Source organism: Cynoglossus semilaevis, chromosome 2 (genome assembly GCF_000523025.1).
Source record: "Cynoglossus semilaevis isolate Cse_v1.0 chromosome 2, Cse_v1.0, whole genome shotgun sequence".
NCBI lineage: Eukaryota > Metazoa > Chordata > Actinopteri > Pleuronectiformes > Cynoglossidae > Cynoglossus > Cynoglossus semilaevis.
In genome coordinates this window covers 1514801-1533255 of record NC_024308.1, presented here as the reverse complement: position 1 = coordinate 1533255, position 18455 = coordinate 1514801, and the positions used below count along the sequence as shown (strand labels likewise).

The following is an 18455-nucleotide window of genomic DNA, read 5'->3' as shown; positions in this document are numbered from 1 at the left end:
ACTCAAGATTAATCTCACTCATATGCATGCCTGTATGTACTCTGCATACAGTGCTTTACATAAAGGATACATCAATTTCACCCTGTCCTGGATGGGACATGTGTGTGTGTGTGGGGGGGGGAGGGGGCTTTTAAACATTTCAGCAGGTAAGAGCGCACGCACGCACGCACATGCACACACCTCGTTCCTTATTCTAATGAGCGCGCCACATGTGCGGCCAGGGTGACTTTAGCCATAGCAGCCAGGCTCAGATTTGCCACAGCGGCCTGTCACGGAGACGTGGGCTCCACCGCACACACATATTCATCAGCTGTGAATGTGTGTGTTGTTCAGCACGTCCTCAACGTAGAGCAGCTGATGTCAGACGGTTTTTGGGTCGTTCTGAAGAACTCCTTAATCTGAAATTGTTGACTTGTTAAAAATCGGACGTACAGTAGACGGAGAACCGTCGGATGATGAAGTGCTGTTCAGTGTAATATGGCATTAACAGAGCGGCGACGCTTCAGTTAAATCACTGAATAATACACTGCACTTTACTACAGGGGAATTGGATACTAAATATTTTGTACACTGACAGAATAAAAATGTTTAATATAAATAATAATATTGTTAAATAAAAAAAATCCTATTTTAAATACAAGGAAGCCCAAATAAATAAATAAATTAAATGTTATGAACATGATAATATAACTCAAACTCCCAGCGAGCTGCAGGTGAACGACGTGGTGTTTCTGTCTGTAGAAATGTGACTGAGCCTCAGCCTGTTGACAGGCAGCAACAGGACGGAGGAAGAGCCCGGGGCCCCGGGCCCCTGGGGCCTCTTTGTTGCAGGCTAAATTAATTGTTCGTCCGCTTTACAAATAGATGCTCTTTCATGCACGGCTGCTCCTGAAAAGGAGGGGCGGGGAGCCCTGCTAAAGAGCTCCTGTTTAGGCAAAAGAGGAAGGAGGGGCCGAGTGGATGGAGTGTACTCTCCTAAGGGGGGGGGGGGTCTACAAACACGGACAAACCCCTCGGCTCCTCCCTCTTCTCCTCCTGAATCACCAAGTCTATTCCCAGCGGAGCTGTGCTCTCCCTCCACCGTGACTCACTCCTCCTGCCACACGCCAACTTGACCCACGCCTGGAGTGTGTTTGGTAAAGGGCAGAAAGACAAGGGTAGGGAGGGGAGGGGAGGGGAGGAGAGGGGGGGGCTTGTGTCATGTGGTTTACCACCTGCTGTCACACAATACCTTGGGATGTGTGTGTGTGTGTGTGTGTAAGAAGGGTGGCTCCTGTGGGATCCATTCTGTGAAGATGCTGCGCTATTACTTGTGGAGTGGAGGCTATGTGTCCCAGGGGAGAGAGAGAGAGAGAGAGAGAGAGGAACACAGAGGATGAGAGAGAACACGCGTAGATAAAGGGGAGAGACGGAATGACGCGTCAGTGTCTGGAGAAGGCACATGCGTCAAGTGACTGTTCTTTTGGTCGCTCCAGTGTTCGGGACACAATCTGTCCCTGAAACTAAAACAGGGGGGAGACAGAAGCAAACAAAAGATATTGGTTTAACAAAAGAGATTGATGTCAGTCCTGTGGTCCAATAAATCATGGAGACAGACCGGGGAGGAGAGAACCTCCAGGGCTCTCTGGCACTTGTGTGGCAGATGTGAACAAAGGGAATAAGTCAAAAGAAGTCGTAGAAGTCGAAAGAAAAATGGATGTGAATTTCTTTACAGAATAAGAAGAGATCGCTGACAATCAAATTAACAAACAAATCAAAGTCTTAAAAAGTTTTTTTTAGTTTTGAGTTCATTAAAAACAGACTTCAATACTAACATTTTGAGATTCTCAAAGTATGAAGTGAGTATGGACTTCAATTTTAAAAAAGATGTACTGCTCAAAATGATTGAGTGATGTTGGCTTTTCCTGGAATTACTTTGGACAAATATTGACTGAAAAAGAAAAACGTTATTGTTGATTGTGTCAAAGTATGGAGTGACCTTCAGTGGGAAGAAACTCGACAGGTTCCACTGCAGCTCTGTGTTTGTACTTATATATATATATATATATATATATAATTTGAACTAAAAGGGACATTTAAAATAATTTAAATGTTTGTCTGCACTTTTTTATTGCTTACCTGAAAGTCTGCTGTTAACCTCATTGTGTATGGACCACAGCCACAAAACGGCTTCGTTCTCCAGCAGACTTCCCCTCACCAGGTTATCAAAGTGCTCAGCACAATACCTGCAGCCGAAGAAAGCGTGGATGTAGTTCCTCATCGCAAGCGGCACTTCAAGCTGATCTGAGGAGGGAGTGAAACAAAAACAGGGTTTCATTGGTGGTCCAGCACCTGTTGTCATCAGTAGAGGTTTTCTTTAATGATCTGTCGGTCCACAGCAGCAGCAGCAGCAGCAGCAGCAGCAGCAGCAGCGGTGGATCGACATAATCTCATCCTTTCATTGTAAATGTCAAAAACACTGTAAATGTGCATTACTTTAAGTGATGTTCGCGGTGTGCGTTCACACCGTGGGGGGATTCCCACGGCCATGTGGGCCAGGAGTCAGAGAGCTGGGTTAATACTGAGGTGCTCTCCATACTGAGAGGGATAATCTGTGCCAACGGGACACCCCGGTGTGGAGATTAGAGCCCAGTAAACCACTGTGTGAATGGAGGCCGCTCCGTTGTCCCAGGACCTCAACGGAACACAAACATATTCTCCAAGAGTGATGCATTTCATTTGTTCCCAGCTTAGGCGGAAGTTCAGAAGAGGATTTGGATGAAGAGGAGTGTGGCTCTGGATGCCCCCCTCCCAACCCCCCCCCCAGGTGAGTATGTGTGTATATGTGATAGGTTGTTTTAGCCAAAACTTTGACTTTGGTGTGGATTCAGTTTGACTGTGTTTATCATTTTGTAGGAGTGTGTCTGTGGGAGGGGGGGGCAGTTGGACCCCCCACTCTTCTGAGCAGTCCATCTGTGGGTCACATGACAGTAAGTAAAGCTCTGGATTAATGTTTGTGTGTGAATGTGTGTGTGTGTGTGTCTGGTGAAGGCAGATTAACATCCCAGCCAGAAGTGGAGCCTGTGTGTGAGTGTGTTTTATTAACCACCCACATTCCACTAATCTAGCGTAATCTCTTTTCACACACTTGCAATTAGGCTCAATTTGAGATATTAATACAACACAACAAAGCACAGGAAGAAAAAAATAAATAAAAAAACCCCATCATAAACATTCAGGGCCAAACATCGGCACGACACACGTCTGGGCTGAACTCTGTGTGTGTGTTTGAGGCAGGAATTAGGTCAGTGTGAAAACAGTAGCCCACATTCCTGGGCTAATTTGTTTACGAAGCCCTCAGCCTCAGTTCAGCCCCCCCCCATCTGTGTGACCTTTGGGTGCCCTGGCTGTTTGCTGTTTGTCGGTGCGTCTGTGTTTGTTTGTATTTACTGGAGGCTTCTGCCTTCTTGGCCTCCACGGTGAGAACGTGGAAGAGAGTCCACATCCCACAGGGATAACGTCTGAAGTGGAGCTGAGAGCCCTGACAGGCCACCCACCTCTCACCCCGAGGCAGAGCGGTGTCTGGAGACTGGGAGAGAGAGAGAGAGAGAGAGAGAGAGAGAAAGTTAACACAAACACCAGAGGCAGGAAGTGTCAGTGCTGTCACACAACTCACACAAATATTTATATACGTGCATCCATGTTATTGCTCCTTGTTCTTGTATTAATTGCATAATGTTCAGTTAAGGACAGAAGAAAAAATATATAACACATTATTATGGAATAATAATAATAATTAAAATAAATGATGATAAAATGTCTTATAACTTTACATGATACTGAATAACATAGTTGTTCTTTTACTTATTTTAAAAAGAACCTACAGTGGAATTATGATCCTACAGAAACAGTGGTGTTTGGTTTAGACTCTACATTAAACTCATTTTTAAAAGAATTTAGTTTCAATATTTAAAAAACACTAACATTCTTACAGAGAGAATTACAGGAACTGAAAAAAGCAGGTTTTTTTTTCTGTGTCTCTGTTTCAGTTGAAGTCAGTGAAAGCCCTTCAGTGTAGTTTTTCTGATCAATGAGAAGTCAATCCCAGGTTAATGGCTTCAGCCTCTACAGATCTCTACCCAGAAGCCCTGCTGGAGTCCAACGACATATTTTCTCTGACACAAAGTCATTTCTCCAGGCACGCCGCTTTACCACTGCGATGGTGATTGACAGGGTTACTCACATGTCAATAGTAAAGATTTGTGTGTGTGTGTGTGTGTGTGTGAGTCCATTTCCTCTGAGGCTGAAGTCTATTCATACCATCTCATTGATTCATTGATCCATTGATTTGCCTGCTAAAAGCTAATGATGTAAGTAAGTGACTCTTTCAATTTGTCCAGAGCTGTGTACCGCCGGCCCTCGGCTCCGTTCCAAAGACAACACCGATCGTCCGCTGTACGAGCTGCTACGAGGTACGGTAACACACCAAACCTCCACCAGAACACACGTTCTTAGAAGACTTTGTGGAAATGTGTCGGTGTTTCTTCTGGGCATCAACCGCCGTCTCTCAGGTGGTTTTTGACCTGACACGGTGGTTACCTCCAGACAGACATCCTCCTGGTATGAAGTCTTCAGAATTATAGAGATGTTCTTTAACCTTCACTAACTCTAATTTCTCTTTTAATGTAGAGGAGAAACAACTGCAGTATCTTGAAATTTAATGTAGAGGAGAAACGACTGCAGTATCTTGACAATGGAGGAGCTGTAACTTGACGACACTTTGACTGCACTCTTCATCATAACAGGTATGGACTGTGACAAAACATCCTGTTGATGTGGACTGACCCCCAGGTCAAACTATAGATGTTGAAGACATGTCTTGTTACACATCACGTCATGTTGTCATGTATGTGCAACAACATTTTAGATGTAAAATAAGGAGCAATCTGACGTAGGAACTTCAGACAAATTGACAAATTTCTTTTGTTCCAACAGTTCATTGGTAATCGATGACTGTCCTTATTTCAGTGTCTCTAAAGGACAGACATTTAACAAAACATTTAATATTTTTAGTCTTGACTTACCTGAGCTGTGTTGTCCAGTATCTCTTTGAAATCCTTGTATAAAATCTCATCTTGACTCTGGTTCTGCAGCCAAGAGTTCAAAGAGTTCAGTGTGTTCATCACTATTGGTCTGCCTGGGAAGTACTGCAGACAGAAAACAGTACAAAAAACAAACAGTGATTACATAAAGACAAAGGTGCAAACACAGTGTAGAAGGAGACCCTAACATTTTAGAAAATCTTTATTTTTTTCTACAGATGATTTTTTCTGAAGTGTTTGTTTTGCCCATTAAACCAAATAGCTTTAAATCGGTGCTGTACAAGACTAGAGGAAACATTTAAATTCCCAACAGGAAAGTTGACCTGAGAAATGACATCCAAAATCCAGAGGATGACTGAAATATTAGCTTTGTTGCTAATAACCTGTGGTGGCGTAAGTGTTCATTCTGTAATTCTAAGTTACATTCCCTTCACAGTGCCTGGTAATCAGCCTCGGAAAATGGCTGAGGATAATGACTACGTATTAGACAAAAGTTTGTGGTTGAGGTGTTTTTCCTGCTCTGTGCCTCAACAGAATATCAGTAAATGTGATAACAACAGTTTAGCCTAAGCCTTTTCCTTCATTAAGATCCATTTCCTAAGCCACTAACAGCCTCTCAACTTCCACCGGCTCAGCTTTTGTCCCTTGGCCTTTATCCCCTCTTTCCCCCCAACCGTGTCCCTAGAAACAACCGCCTTGGGAGGAAACGTGACACTGCCGTTCTGTGGAGGAAATCCAGCCGCTGTGTTTTTGAGGCCGGTGATGACAGAGTAAAGTCGGACAGAGACAAACGTGTCTTTACACATGCAGCGCTCACAAAAGACGCAGCTGAAGTCCCGAGTGTAATGACAGTGAGTTCTTTCAGTGTTTACAGTGAGCTTCTCTGCGTGGAACAGATTATGAAAATGTTCCTGTAGAAAAAACAATAGACTTTTTGAAGGGGATCAAGCTGTTTCCAAAACTTAGACTCGAGGACTTCCTTTCTCCATGGCAACGTTCCTGTTTTCACCTCAATGATAGAAACAGCTTTTTCTTTTTCTTTTTCTTTTTTTTTTTAAAGTTTAAACCAAGACGGCCACATAAACATGTCGTTTGACATGTGGACCTCCTGGAATTGGATCAGTGAACCTTTTTAATTTGGCCTCCACCATCTGCTTACACACCTGCACACACACACACACACACACACACTCATGCCTTTAAACACTGCCTGGACTTTTAACTCTCTGTAACAGGATCTGAATTACACCCTGACCACTCAGACAGACGTCACAACAATTGGCTTAATCGTCCAGGTCCAAGGCTAACGCCGAGGACTGCGCGGCCACGGCGTCTCCACGGCCGTCCAGCAGATGGACGGGACACACGGTCTGTGGAGAATTGGCTTAAGGTTTTGATTTTTCTGGGTGAGTGGAATCCCTTTAACCTCACTGATCACAAGTGAAACACCCTTTGTGTGAAGTTGGTTTTGAAATGATGAACGCAATCCATGCCACTACGATACTGAATATTTCAGCCATTCAGAGTAGAACTTGAGATCTTGAATGTTTATCTTCTCCTTCGACCAAATCTAAAGTTCTGTTTGTCTCTTTAGTTTTTACTTTCTTTATATACAATACTGTGTAAAAGTCAATTTTACTGCAAACCAATTCACCACAACTTTTAAGGGTCTAATTCATGGGTGTCAAACATACGGCCCACAGGCCAAAACAGGCCCAAAAGGAGGTTCAATCTGGCCCATTTGATACCTTTTAAAAGTTAAAAAAAAGCACAAACACTTTATGTTCATGTTTTGTAAAATTATATTACATTAAATATGAAGATTTTCTAATACATTTGTACTTCTTTGCATGAAAAGGGGAAAAATGTGGCCTTATTGTAACCTAACCCTGAACTACATGAGTTTGACACCACAGACTAATTTATAACAGTATACTTCAATTTTTTTTTTTTTCATGTAATGAACAACCTTCATTACATGAGGCGGAATTGAAATCAACAACAATAAATAAATTGCTGCTCTTAAATGGCCGATGTTTATTTCCAGAAAATAAACCTGACTTAGAAAGAACAGACAAAAGGCCTGTGATGTGTGCTGCTCGGTGCCAAGTCAGTGATGTAATAGGTTTAGGTCTGAATGTTAACCAGTTAGAAAAGCTCATTAAAGAGTCCCATGAATTTAACCAGACCAGAAAACGCAGGTGTTTCACACTAATGGGTTTAACTCAGCATCACCGACGGAACAGTATTCATGAGTTGGACCTGGAGTCCAAAAAAAAACAAATACGACGGATTAATCCTTTAAATGTTTTAGCGTCGTCTGAGACACACGTTGTTGAAATGGCTCCGTTCGTCCTGTTTCTTTGGTCCAAATTCATTTCCTTAATTCTGACCAATCCTGTTGCACAATCCGCTATAAAACAACTGATAATAAATCATCCAATCAGATTGTATAATCACACTCAAACTGTTTTAGTGATAAACAAAATAGTAAAAGACATTGGTCGTTGGTCTGGACAAGTTATTACACTGTGACTCTGTTCACATGGTTGTGTTTAGTGTCGTTGTGATTGTGGTTGTTGTTCATGTTTTTCTTCACTCTGTCTACAAACAGATCCAGACAAACTGATGATCAGACAAATGGAAAAAAAGGTAAGAAACTAAAAACGGATATTTTTATTTTTTAAATCTCCACCAGATTCCGTTCAGATGTTTGACTCGCTGTTGAAACCTCTGAGTTTCTGTAGCAGTGTGTGTGTGTGTGTGTTAGAGAGACGACAACAACGTCCCCTGATCTGACCCTGTTCTCCCCCATTCACTCCCCTTCCCTTCCCCTATCCTTGTTGCACCATGACAATCCCCTTCACCCGGGCAATATGTCATCTTTAATCTGATTAGTATCAGCAGCACTTGAGAAACCACAATCTCCTCGTGGCCAACTTCCTCAGATGGAGGCATCTGGCCGCAGCAACACAAACCAGGTCAGGTTCTCTGGGCGGAGGACGAGGGTGAAATCCCTGGATATTAAAGCAATCGCCTCACCCTCGGAGGACGGCCAGCAAACACGTTCCAGAGGGTTAGAAAAAAAAAATCTCTTATCTTTTTTTCTATGAGTAAATTATTTTAAAGAAGGTAATTCAGACCCTAAATACAGACAGCTGCTCTAAACATCTTTGTTATTAAAGTCTTTACTTCCCATCCTGGCATAAGAAAGACCAGAGCTGCAGCGACCCTCCCCCCCACCTAAATTCTTTGTTTTATTCTGCTGCCCCCTCCGTTTCCCTGCAGGCTCAGAGGCTTCTTTCAAGAAAAGCAGGATAGAGATGTAATCCTTAAAACCTGCCTGTAATGCTCTCATGCTCCCTAAGATCCTCTCCTCTAATCCTCATGTACATGCAGAGGATTCATAAATCCGCCTCCAGCCTGACAAGACAGTAAATCTAGTACTGTTGTGACTGGATGAAAAAAAAAAAAACCCTCCTTCATGTTTACATGTCTGTCTGGAGATGTAAAGAGATCTGAAAGAATGATTGTAGATCACAGAAGAAGAAGTCAATCACGACGTTAAAACACTCGGAGAGAAGATGTTGTAGAATTTAGGGCCAAGACGAGAAGATTAAAAAGTCACATGATCAACCAACCTTTAAAACCATTATTTTAAATGACTTCAACTGGCAACCATTCAAGATACTTAATAACTTCTTAAACGTAAGAGTTTATGATGAATGTGTCCTGCAGTCAACAGTGTAAACCTTGTATATTTTTGCCACTCAGCAAATTACAATTGAAACTAATGAGCAGAATTTTCTGACTTTTATTGACAAAATGATTAATCAAGAATAAATTTGCCGTTTATTCTCTAATGAAAATGATGAGAAGTGGACGCCGCCGTGCACATGAATCATCCAAACAAACAGACACACGTCACTGAGCACAACTGCACTCTGCACTAATTGTTCTTTTTGGTGAATATTTAAAACGTGTTTGATGATTGAGTGACCGTGTCACCAGTAAAAAAAACCCATGACACCTGCGTTGTTGTGACGCTCTGAGTCACCTGAGCTCTGATCTAATCACATGACTCATGTAAGGAGATTAGCATATGGTCTAAGTGATCATGGAGAGTGTGGTTAAAACAGTGACTTCATCTTCATAACGAGTCGTTAGTCATTTGAATATTCATAAAAAAAATACAGCAGCTGATAGAGATAAGAAAAACAATCTAGTTATGTTTATTAATTACTAATTAATTATGTCAAAAATGTTCAATCTGAGTTGTGATTAATCCAGATAATATAACAGCAAACATTAAAACAAAAATGTTTCTGTATATTCCTGGAACAGAGGGCTGACAGCAGCACGAAGACGTATGTTTTTATTTGTGTTTAATCAAATGATAAAATCATTAATTTGGACAAATGTTAAGAAAAATATGAAAAATAATATCTCAAAAATTTCCCTCACAGATTTGTTGATTTGAGTCATAACTGTATATATTTAAAGTGGTTCGTAGAAAAAACTTATTTTCCAAACTCAACAATATCAATCGGTCGACCGTCACTGGAAATCCAGTTTGTAACAGTGTCAGTCGACTGTCGACTGACTCACTGCTCTGTGCCTTCAAATCAAAATCATCTCTCAGTTGTCGTGGTCTTCAGCTCCTGCTCCGACAAAACTCTGGTTTAATTTTTTTCTATTCAGACAATTTCATCCATTTCATTTCCTTCTCCAGCTTCTCTGAACTCTGCTAGAACGAAGCTGCCTCTCAGTGGTCAGTTTGTTCCAATGTTAGCAGTTAACAAGTCACAGCTGAGTAACATGTGATGACCTTCTCCTCACACAGAGCCCAGCTGAGAGACGCTGGTCCAGTCTGACGGTGGTGGTGGTGGTGAGGAGGAGGATGACAGGCTAAAAATACCACTGGGACCAGAAGCTATTGACTAAACAAACTCAAGCTAATGGTAGGCCACACACACACACACACACACACACACACACACACACAACACCTCCCAGGAGAGTGAGATATAATCAGAGAGATTGGCGCTGGACTAGGGCAGTGAGACGGCCAATAGGGACGGAGCAGGTCAGGCCTCGTCATGACCACGTTTGGACAAAAGGCACAGTTGTGTCGAAAACACAGAGGGTGATTGTGTGTTAGTAACAAAAACTAAATAACAAAAAAATGTAAAAAATATTTACTGATAAAATACTGATAATGTGACTATTTAAAAAATGAAAAAAATAAAATCCAAACTGTAGCTTTTTCACAATTTGAACCAAATAGAACATGTATAAATAATGTATGACTGTGGACTGAACAGAACAGACCAACGTCAGTGTCAGTGCGTCTGTGTATTTTCACATTTATATTATTTTCCTTTAAACATGGCTTGGTTTGCTGCTCAGTATCTTTGACACAAAACATTGATTCCGGATTGTGTGGTTGTAAATAGGGGTAAAGTTGCAAATGAACTGCCCTCCTGGGATCAATAAAGATGTCATAATGTGAATCAGACCTAACAGGTGGAGAAGAGGTCAGAATAGAAATGAGGAGACGAGAAACGGGTGCAAATGATAAAAAAGGGAGAAGAGAATTTAAAAAGACAAGGAAGGATGGAAGGAAGGGTGGAAGGACGGAAGGAAGGATGGAAGGAAGGAAGGAAGGAAGGAAGGAAGGAAGGGTGGAAGGAATGAAGGAAGGAAGGGGAGGGGGTATCCCAGTGAGGTTTGGCAGTCATCTGAATGTATCAGTGTCAACGTGTGGCAGCCACGCTTCAGTCCCCCTGGGACGCTCCCAGTGGGGGGTCCAAATAAAGAGGGCCAACTACACCCAGGAGAAAACTGCTGCTGCTGTGAATAGTTTTCTGACTGTGTACAGTCAAACTGTGACTGTGTACAGTCAGACTGTGACTGTGTACAGTCAGACTGTGACTGTGTACAGTCAGAAAACTATTTACTGTGTCAATATTCAACAAATTAAATCATCTGTTCACTAAGATTATCTCATGACGTTACATTAAAATGAGTACAGGACTAAATCTGAAGTGAAGGATTATTATAGCGTCTTAATCTCCACCTCGTGGCGACCTGCTGTTACTACACATTTTTTTAACGCGAGTTTAGAATCCAACAAACTTTAAACTTTTTAACGACATTAATATTTTTACTTGTCAAATATATGTATGATTTAATGTAAACATTTAAAAAAAACCCTGATAAAAGATGTCTACCCAGACAGGCCGCTCATTGGCCTTATACTGTATATAAATTAATTTAAGAAAAAAAATGAATAAATTGTGTTGCAGTTGTGCTGTGAAATATTTAGATAAACTAACTTTCGCATTAAATTCCAAATTACACAAATCCAAATTACAGAGGCGGCCATGTTGAACGCCCACTGTTTACTGTACGTCAGCCAAGAAACAAAACCTATAGAGTGTTAATGATAAATAAAGGGAGGAGACTGAACGTCAATATCCGACTTTACCACCAAATGTCGCTTATTCCTTCAAAGTTTAGCCTTAAAAAATACGTTCTGTTCCAACCGATCCATTAAGCTTCACAACAATTCAGTTTGTGTGTCTTTCTCCACAGTGTGAAGACTGTACCTTTGCCAGGACACCGATGTAGTTCTTGAGGGGATTCAGGGCTCTGCCTTTGATGACAGTGTGAGCAGCCAATTCCACACGGAGGGAATAATGCAGTGTTGATTCCAGGTCGGCCATGTACACCCTAGAGCTGTGCACACACACACACACACACACAGACACAACCACACATTTCAGACAAAGACCCACGGGCCACTCGGAGTTGACCAGACCGTGGTTATACCTGTTAAAAGGTCTCCACGGCTCTTGTGTCTTGTTGTTATGGACATCTATAACGACTGGAGGTTTTCCTGACCGCACCACCCCTGGTAGCCTCTGGAGGGCGTAAAAGTAGAAAGTACGAGCCTCGGCTTTGCTGTGAAAGTGAAGCAGGAAGATTGTCAGTGTCCTGACTTTTCTACATTGGGTTTATAGTTTCCTTTGATCCAGACTTTAAACATCAAGTTTTATATTTCAGACTAATGTGTTTTTTTATTATTATTATTATTTATTTACTTTTAAGTTTTGGGAAAAACATTTCCTGGTTGTCCTCCAACACTTCACTAATGCTCCGACGCCAAACGGAAGGGATTTGCTTTGGCCACCTTCCATAACATTCCAAGAAGAAAGAGTTTCATTGATCAGGAATAATTAAATCAATGATCATATGCAAGGTTGAATTTGAGGCGTCCACAGGTTTAGGTCCAAGACTGGATGGAAGAACGTGTGTCTCTAAACATGAGAGGAACTGGGAACCATGTGCACCGTTTTTTTTTTTTTAACCTTTTGTTTCAGCAGTCCACCACCATAAAAATATTTTATGACTTATATTTTCTGTGGCCATATATTTAACGCACTTATGGAATTGCATTTTAAATACTGAGCAGATGGTGCCAGGGTAGCAGCGTGCTGAATGAGAGAGAGAGAGAGAGAGAGGGAGGAAAAAATGGGAGAGAATGCCCATCATTTAGCCATATGACGCTAAGGAAAACTTCCGAACACACACACTAACCTCCCACCCCTCTCCTCTCCTTCTCTCCCCACCCCCATGTATCATCCCCCTCATTTGCTTTCTTTCCTTGTCACAGTCGTCCTGAGAGTGAGTCACGGAGGGAGAGAATCGTAAAACACCAACAGGACGCTGAGAAGAAGAAGAAGAAGAAGAAGAAGAAGAATGGATACCGCGGGTCTACACTCACTCACACCAGGCCGGGACTCAATTACACCTGCGTGTCTGGTGGGAGTGTACAGATGTGGAGGAAAAATCATTTATCCAGCGGTCCCCAGGGCTGACTGGCTGGTGGGGGTGCAGGCGTCAGGGTGGGCTGGGAGGGAGTGCATTCACCTGGGACTAGAACACATTACATGCATGACGGATGTGAGACGCCCCTATATTCTCTCTCTCTTTTTATCCCTCACTAACGCATAGACACACACACATACACACACATACAGTCCTCTCCCAGGACCAATCAGACATTCAGCGATGATGGGAGGCCATCTGTCGCCATGCACGGCTGGGGCTTGTTTGGCAGGTGAAGCCAGAAAAGCAATGGCATTGTTTTCATGCAAGAAATTAAAAAACCTCCCCTCTGTACAGTGATGGAGATGAGAGGGGTGGGAAGGGGAGAGATGGAGGGTGAATAAATAAATCGGCAATAAATCATTTCCTTTTTGCATTTGTCAACTAAAAAGAATTCTCTTTGCATGCCAAGTTATTGAAACGGCCAAACAAAGAGGCAGAAACAGCAGATGAATTTGCAAGGTGAGGAATGATCAGCGCCGCTTTATACCGCTGAATAATGGGAGGGATTTTGATGCTGTGATCCCATTAACAGGGCCAGATGTTTAAAAATATTCCCATGAATAGGGATCAGATAATGAGAGCTCCAAGATGCTGTTTAAGTGACGGCAGAGAGGTGGAAGCTGGAAGAATAAAAGCGAAGGGCAGTAAACGTATTGTTTTGATACACACGAATAAACGATTGTAAAAGTTTTAGGATTTCAATACAATAACAATAATGTCATCATTTAAAAAGTAAAAAACATAACATATACAAAAGTGGGTTGTGTTCCTTGTGGTCTGCATTAATTTGCAAAACACTCAGGAGTGGAAACACGTTCACTGTGTTTTTTGATGTTTTTCTACTCGTACTGTTGAGTTTATATTTTTCTATGTTCAGCTTAATTTAATTTTTAATGAAATGTTGAACTCAAAAGCCGTAGTTGACCTACTAAAAATTATTTATTTTCTATATTTTTACCACAAAAATTATATTGCCACATATTATTAGGCAAGATTTGTTTAGGAACGTATTGCTATAGTATTTTACTGTGATCAAAAATTGACGTAACAAAAAAGTATATATTTTTTAAATTTCAATGACAAAAATGGACATAGCTAAGTATTTTAAGGCAAATGAGTGTATTTTTAGTCATTTTTGAGAAACTTTTATTTTCGGAGATTTGTTCAGGAACTTATTTGTATAGTAGTTTACTGTTAAAAAGTTGGCGTAACAAAAAACTTTTTTTTACAACAAAAATGGGCATAGCTTAAGAAACTTCTCACATGTTCTTTATTAATTCATTAATAATTTTTAATAATTTGTTTTAATTTGTATTTATGTGTACACACATCTACAAATTCTTTCACGTTATTTTACGTCTTTTACGTCATTTCCTCTTCCTGGTTTCCGCACTGGTTTCCTGTAGCATTTAAATAACACCGGAAGTGTGCGCTCTCCTTTTTCAAACAAACATTTGGCCGTCGTCGAGTGCGTGTGTGTGGATGTTACGAGGGGAAAGATAGCGTGACAAACTTTTAACGTTTAAACTACATAATGAATGTGTTGTTCGATCATTTATCCAGCGGTGCCCAGAGCTGACTGGCTGGTGGGGGTGCAGGCGTCAGGGTGGGCTGGGAGGGAGTGCATTCACCTGGGACTAGAACACATTACATGCATGACGGATGTGAGACGCCCCTATATTCTCTCTCTCTTTTTATCCCTCACTAACGCATAGACACACACACATACACACACATACAGTCCTCTCCCAGGACCAATCAGACATTCAGCGATGATGGGAGGCCATCTGTCGCCATGCACGGCTGGGGCTTGTTTGGCAGGTGAAGCCAGAAAAGCAATGGCATTGTTTTCATGCAAGAAATTAAAAAACCTCCCCTCTGTACAGTGATGGAGATGAGAGGGGTGGGAAGGGGAGAGATGGAGGGTGAATAAATAAATCGGCAATAAATCATTTCCTTTTTGCATTTGTCAACTAAAAAGAATTCTCTTTGCATGCCAAGTTATTGAAACGGCCAAACAAAGAGGCAGAAACAGCAGATGAATTTGCAAGGTGAGGAATGATCAGCGCCGCTTTATACCGCTGAATAATGGGAGGGATTTTGATGCTGTGATCCCATTAACAGGGCCAGATGTTTAAAAATATTCCCATGAATAGGGATCAGATAATGAGAGCTCCAAGATGCTGTTTAAGTGACGGCAGAGAGGTTGAAGCTGGAAGAATAAAAGCGAAGGGCAGTAAACGTATTGTTTTGATACACACGAATAAACGATTGTAAAAGTTTTAGGATTTCAATACAATAACAATAATGTCATCATTTAAAAAGTAAAAAACAAAACATATACAAAAGTGGGTTGTGTTCCTTGTGGTCTGCATTAATTTGCAAAACACTCAGGAGTGGAAACACGTTCACTGTGTTTTTTGATGTTTTTCAACTCGTACTGTTGAGTTTATATTTTTCTATGTTCAGCTTAATTTAATTTTTAATGAAATGTTGAACTCAGAAGCCGTAGTTGACCTACTAAAAATTATTTATTTTCTATATTTTTACCACAAAAATTATATTGCCACATATTATTAGGCAAGTGAGTGTATTTGTAATCATTTTTGAGACACTTATTTTCTAAGATTTGTTTAGGAACGTATTGCTATAGTATTTTACTGTGATCAAAAATTGACGTAACAAAAAAGTATATATTTTTTAAATTTAAAAGTATTTTGAGGCAAATTAGTGTAGTTTTAGTCATATTTGAGAAACTTTTTTTCGGAGATTTGTTCAGGAACTTATTTGTATAGTAGTTTACTGTTAAAAAGTTGGCGTAACAAAAAACTTTTTTTTACAACAAAAATGGGCATAGCTTAAGAAACTTCTCATGTGTTCTTTATTAATTCATGAATCATTTTTAATAATTTGTTTTAATTTGTATTTATTTGTACACACGTCTACAAATTCTTTCACGTTATTTTACGTTTTACGTAATTTCCTCTTCCTGGTTTCCGCACTGGTTTCCTGTAGCATTTAAATAACACCGGAAGTGTGCGCTCTCCTTTTTCAAACAAACATTTGGCCGTCGTCGAGTGCGTGTGTGTGGATGTTACGAGGGGAAAGATAGCGTGACAAACTTTTAACGTTTAAACTACATAATGAATGTGTTGTTCGGCCATTTTATGGACGTTAGTTCTTTTGTTCTCGATAAACTTTTTCTTGGCGTAGAGAAGTTGGGCTGCTATCGTGTGTTTAGTGCTGCGGTCCAGCGTTTTCTCTGTGGACACTCAATGCACAGCGGATGGCTCGCCCAGAAAAGACAAAACCGTAAGGTAAGTATTACACTTTGAAGATTATTTTACAAAAACGTTTTTGTATTTGTATTACAAGGATAATCTAGACTACGGGACCTTTAAATGTACGTCAGTTCCTCTCTATAGCGTAGCAAGACACGGTATTTAAATTAAACCGGAAATATTGCTCTCGTTTATCAAACAAACATTTAATCGTCCTAGAGTGTATGGAAGTCACAAGGGGAAATATAACCTGATCACAAGCTTTTCTCTATTAAACTAAATAATGGATGCGTTTATGTGGTGTTTAGTCAAGTTATCGACATGACTAGTGCGTTAGGTAAACTTTTTTTTGTCCATAAGTTCACATGCTAGCTTGTGTTTAGTGCTGCGGTCCAGTGTTGTTATCGGTCTCCCCTCTCGTCAACAGTTGTCATAATGGAGAAATGTTTGGCTGTGCGGCCACGTTTATGCACCTGTACGGACTTCTGGCCAACGGAGAAAGTTCTGTGTGTGACAGCACTTCAGTTTATCCTGACCCAGGTAAAAAATGAGACATATTTCACACAGATTACAATCAAGACAGGCCACAGGTTGCACAGGTTGTGATGTCGTAGAATTTGATGTACCCGCCACACCGAGGCGCTGTGCATATCAAAATCTGGCTCCAGCTCTTGTTAAAAAATTATGTCAATGATGACTGCATTGAAGGAGCATTACATTTTCAAAATAAAACATCTTTTAGATTCTTTTCTGTTTGTATCACAAGGAGCATTACATTTTCAAAATAAAACATATTTTAGACTCTTTTCTGTTTGTATCACAGTTTGATTGACCTATTATTTTAAAATATTGCCAGATTGTTTTCAAATAAAGAAAGTAAATGGATATGACTGGATTTTCTTTGAATGGAAGTAAATTAGTAAAATAAGTAGTAGTAGTGTCTAGTAGCAGTTAGTAAAAAATTGTGTTAACATGTGGCACAATGCTGTTTTCTTTTGCTCTGCAGGTTCTTCCATGCTGTGGAGTTTGGCAGGAGTCAAGGGTCATTTTGGTCCCTTAAAGAAAGTAAATGGACAGCAATAAAAAATTGAGACCAACACAGCTTTTGATTGTGTTACCCAGCTTGTTCTTGTCATTCCATTCGTTGTGCCTCCTCTGGTATTGTCATAAACTGATCACTTGCTTTACTGAATTGTGTAATTGCAGTGACTTTCATTGTGTAACTTGAGCTGTATTTGATTGCTAGTGCAATGGAGGAGAAAGCTTTTTTTTTACACTTAGGTTTTTATTAGTTATGTAAAAATTAAGCGTATTTATTTGAAGCACTTATTTACTTAATTGTGTCATTGTAAATTTATAGTAACTTTCCTTGTGTAACTTGAGCTGTATTGTAACCCCTTCCAGATTAAAGAAAGTTGTTGGAGCATTGTGTGCATTTGTATACAGATATTGAACCAATATGAAAGTAATTTTACAAAAATGTTCGTCAAAGTTTTTTAGTTTTTGAACAAAAAATGACACAAAAAGTTAAAATTTTGACAACAAAATCTAACAAATTTCCAAAAATGTTCTCTAAATATCCTAAATTTATGAGAAACATGCAGGAAAAGATACAATTTTGAAAAAAATGTTTTTAGTTTTTGACCAAATATGACATGAAAAGTTCACATTTTGACAAAAACTCTGATAGGTCAAAAACTAAAAAGGTTTGACAAAAAATTTTCAAAATTGTATCTTTTCCTGCATATTTCTCAGGGCACTTAGAGAACATTTTTAGAAATTTGTTAGATTTTTTTTTTTCACTTTTAACTTTTTGTCATTTTTTGGTCAAAAACTAATTTTTTTTTTTAAATATTCTTTTAGAAAAAATTTTTTTTTTAGAAATTGTTTTTCTAAAAATGTTCTAAAATGTTTCTAAAAATTCAGGTTTTCAGAAAAAAAAAATTCTAAAAATGTTCTGAAAAAATTATAAAAAAAATGTTCAAAAAATGTTCTGAAAAAAAAGTTTTGTGCAAAGTTTTTCAGAAAAATGTTCTGAAAAAAATTTTTTTTTTTAAAAACTTTTTCTGAAAATTTCTAAAAAAGAATTTTCTGAAAAAAAAAAATTATTTTCAGAAAATGTTTAGGAAAAGCTTTTTGAGAACATTTTTTTCAGAAATTTTTATTTCAGAACTTTTTGTGAAAAAAATATTTTTTT

The 18455-nt window shown here is 39.8% G+C and overlaps 1 protein-coding gene and 2 long non-coding RNA genes across 4 annotated transcripts in view; 2 read left to right on the top strand and 1 right to left on the bottom strand.

The window, feature by feature from the left end:
• qsox1 (quiescin Q6 sulfhydryl oxidase 1) overlaps positions 1-18455 on the bottom strand; it is a 27929-nt gene that overhangs the window by 3639 nt on the left and 5835 nt on the right. Inside the window, exons 7-11 of the mRNA XM_017031296.2 lie at positions 11916-12047; positions 11693-11822; positions 5064-5186; positions 3430-3568; positions 2119-2283 (exon numbers count right to left, since the gene is read on the bottom strand). Coding sequence (XP_016886785.1) covers positions 2119-2283; positions 3430-3568; positions 5064-5186; positions 11693-11822; positions 11916-12047 — 689 coding nt within the window. The remainder of the gene's footprint in view (positions 1-2118; positions 2284-3429; positions 3569-5063; positions 5187-11692; positions 11823-11915; positions 12048-18455) is intronic.
• Positions 5762-10245, top strand: LOC107988296 (uncharacterized). 2 transcript variants are annotated; one of them, XR_003049269.1, is made up of 3 exons: positions 5762-6487; positions 7696-8157; positions 9925-10245. It is a non-coding gene; the product is annotated as an uncharacterized LOC107988296 (long non-coding RNA). The 2 variants fall into 2 exon arrangements; XR_003049270.1 differs by lacking the exon at positions 9925-10245 and having other exon boundaries at positions 7696-7733; positions 7980-8407.
• LOC107988297 (uncharacterized) lies at positions 16041-17316 on the top strand. Its single transcript, XR_001759857.2, has 3 exons — positions 16041-16294; positions 16686-16798; positions 17265-17316. It is a non-coding gene; the product is annotated as an uncharacterized LOC107988297 (long non-coding RNA).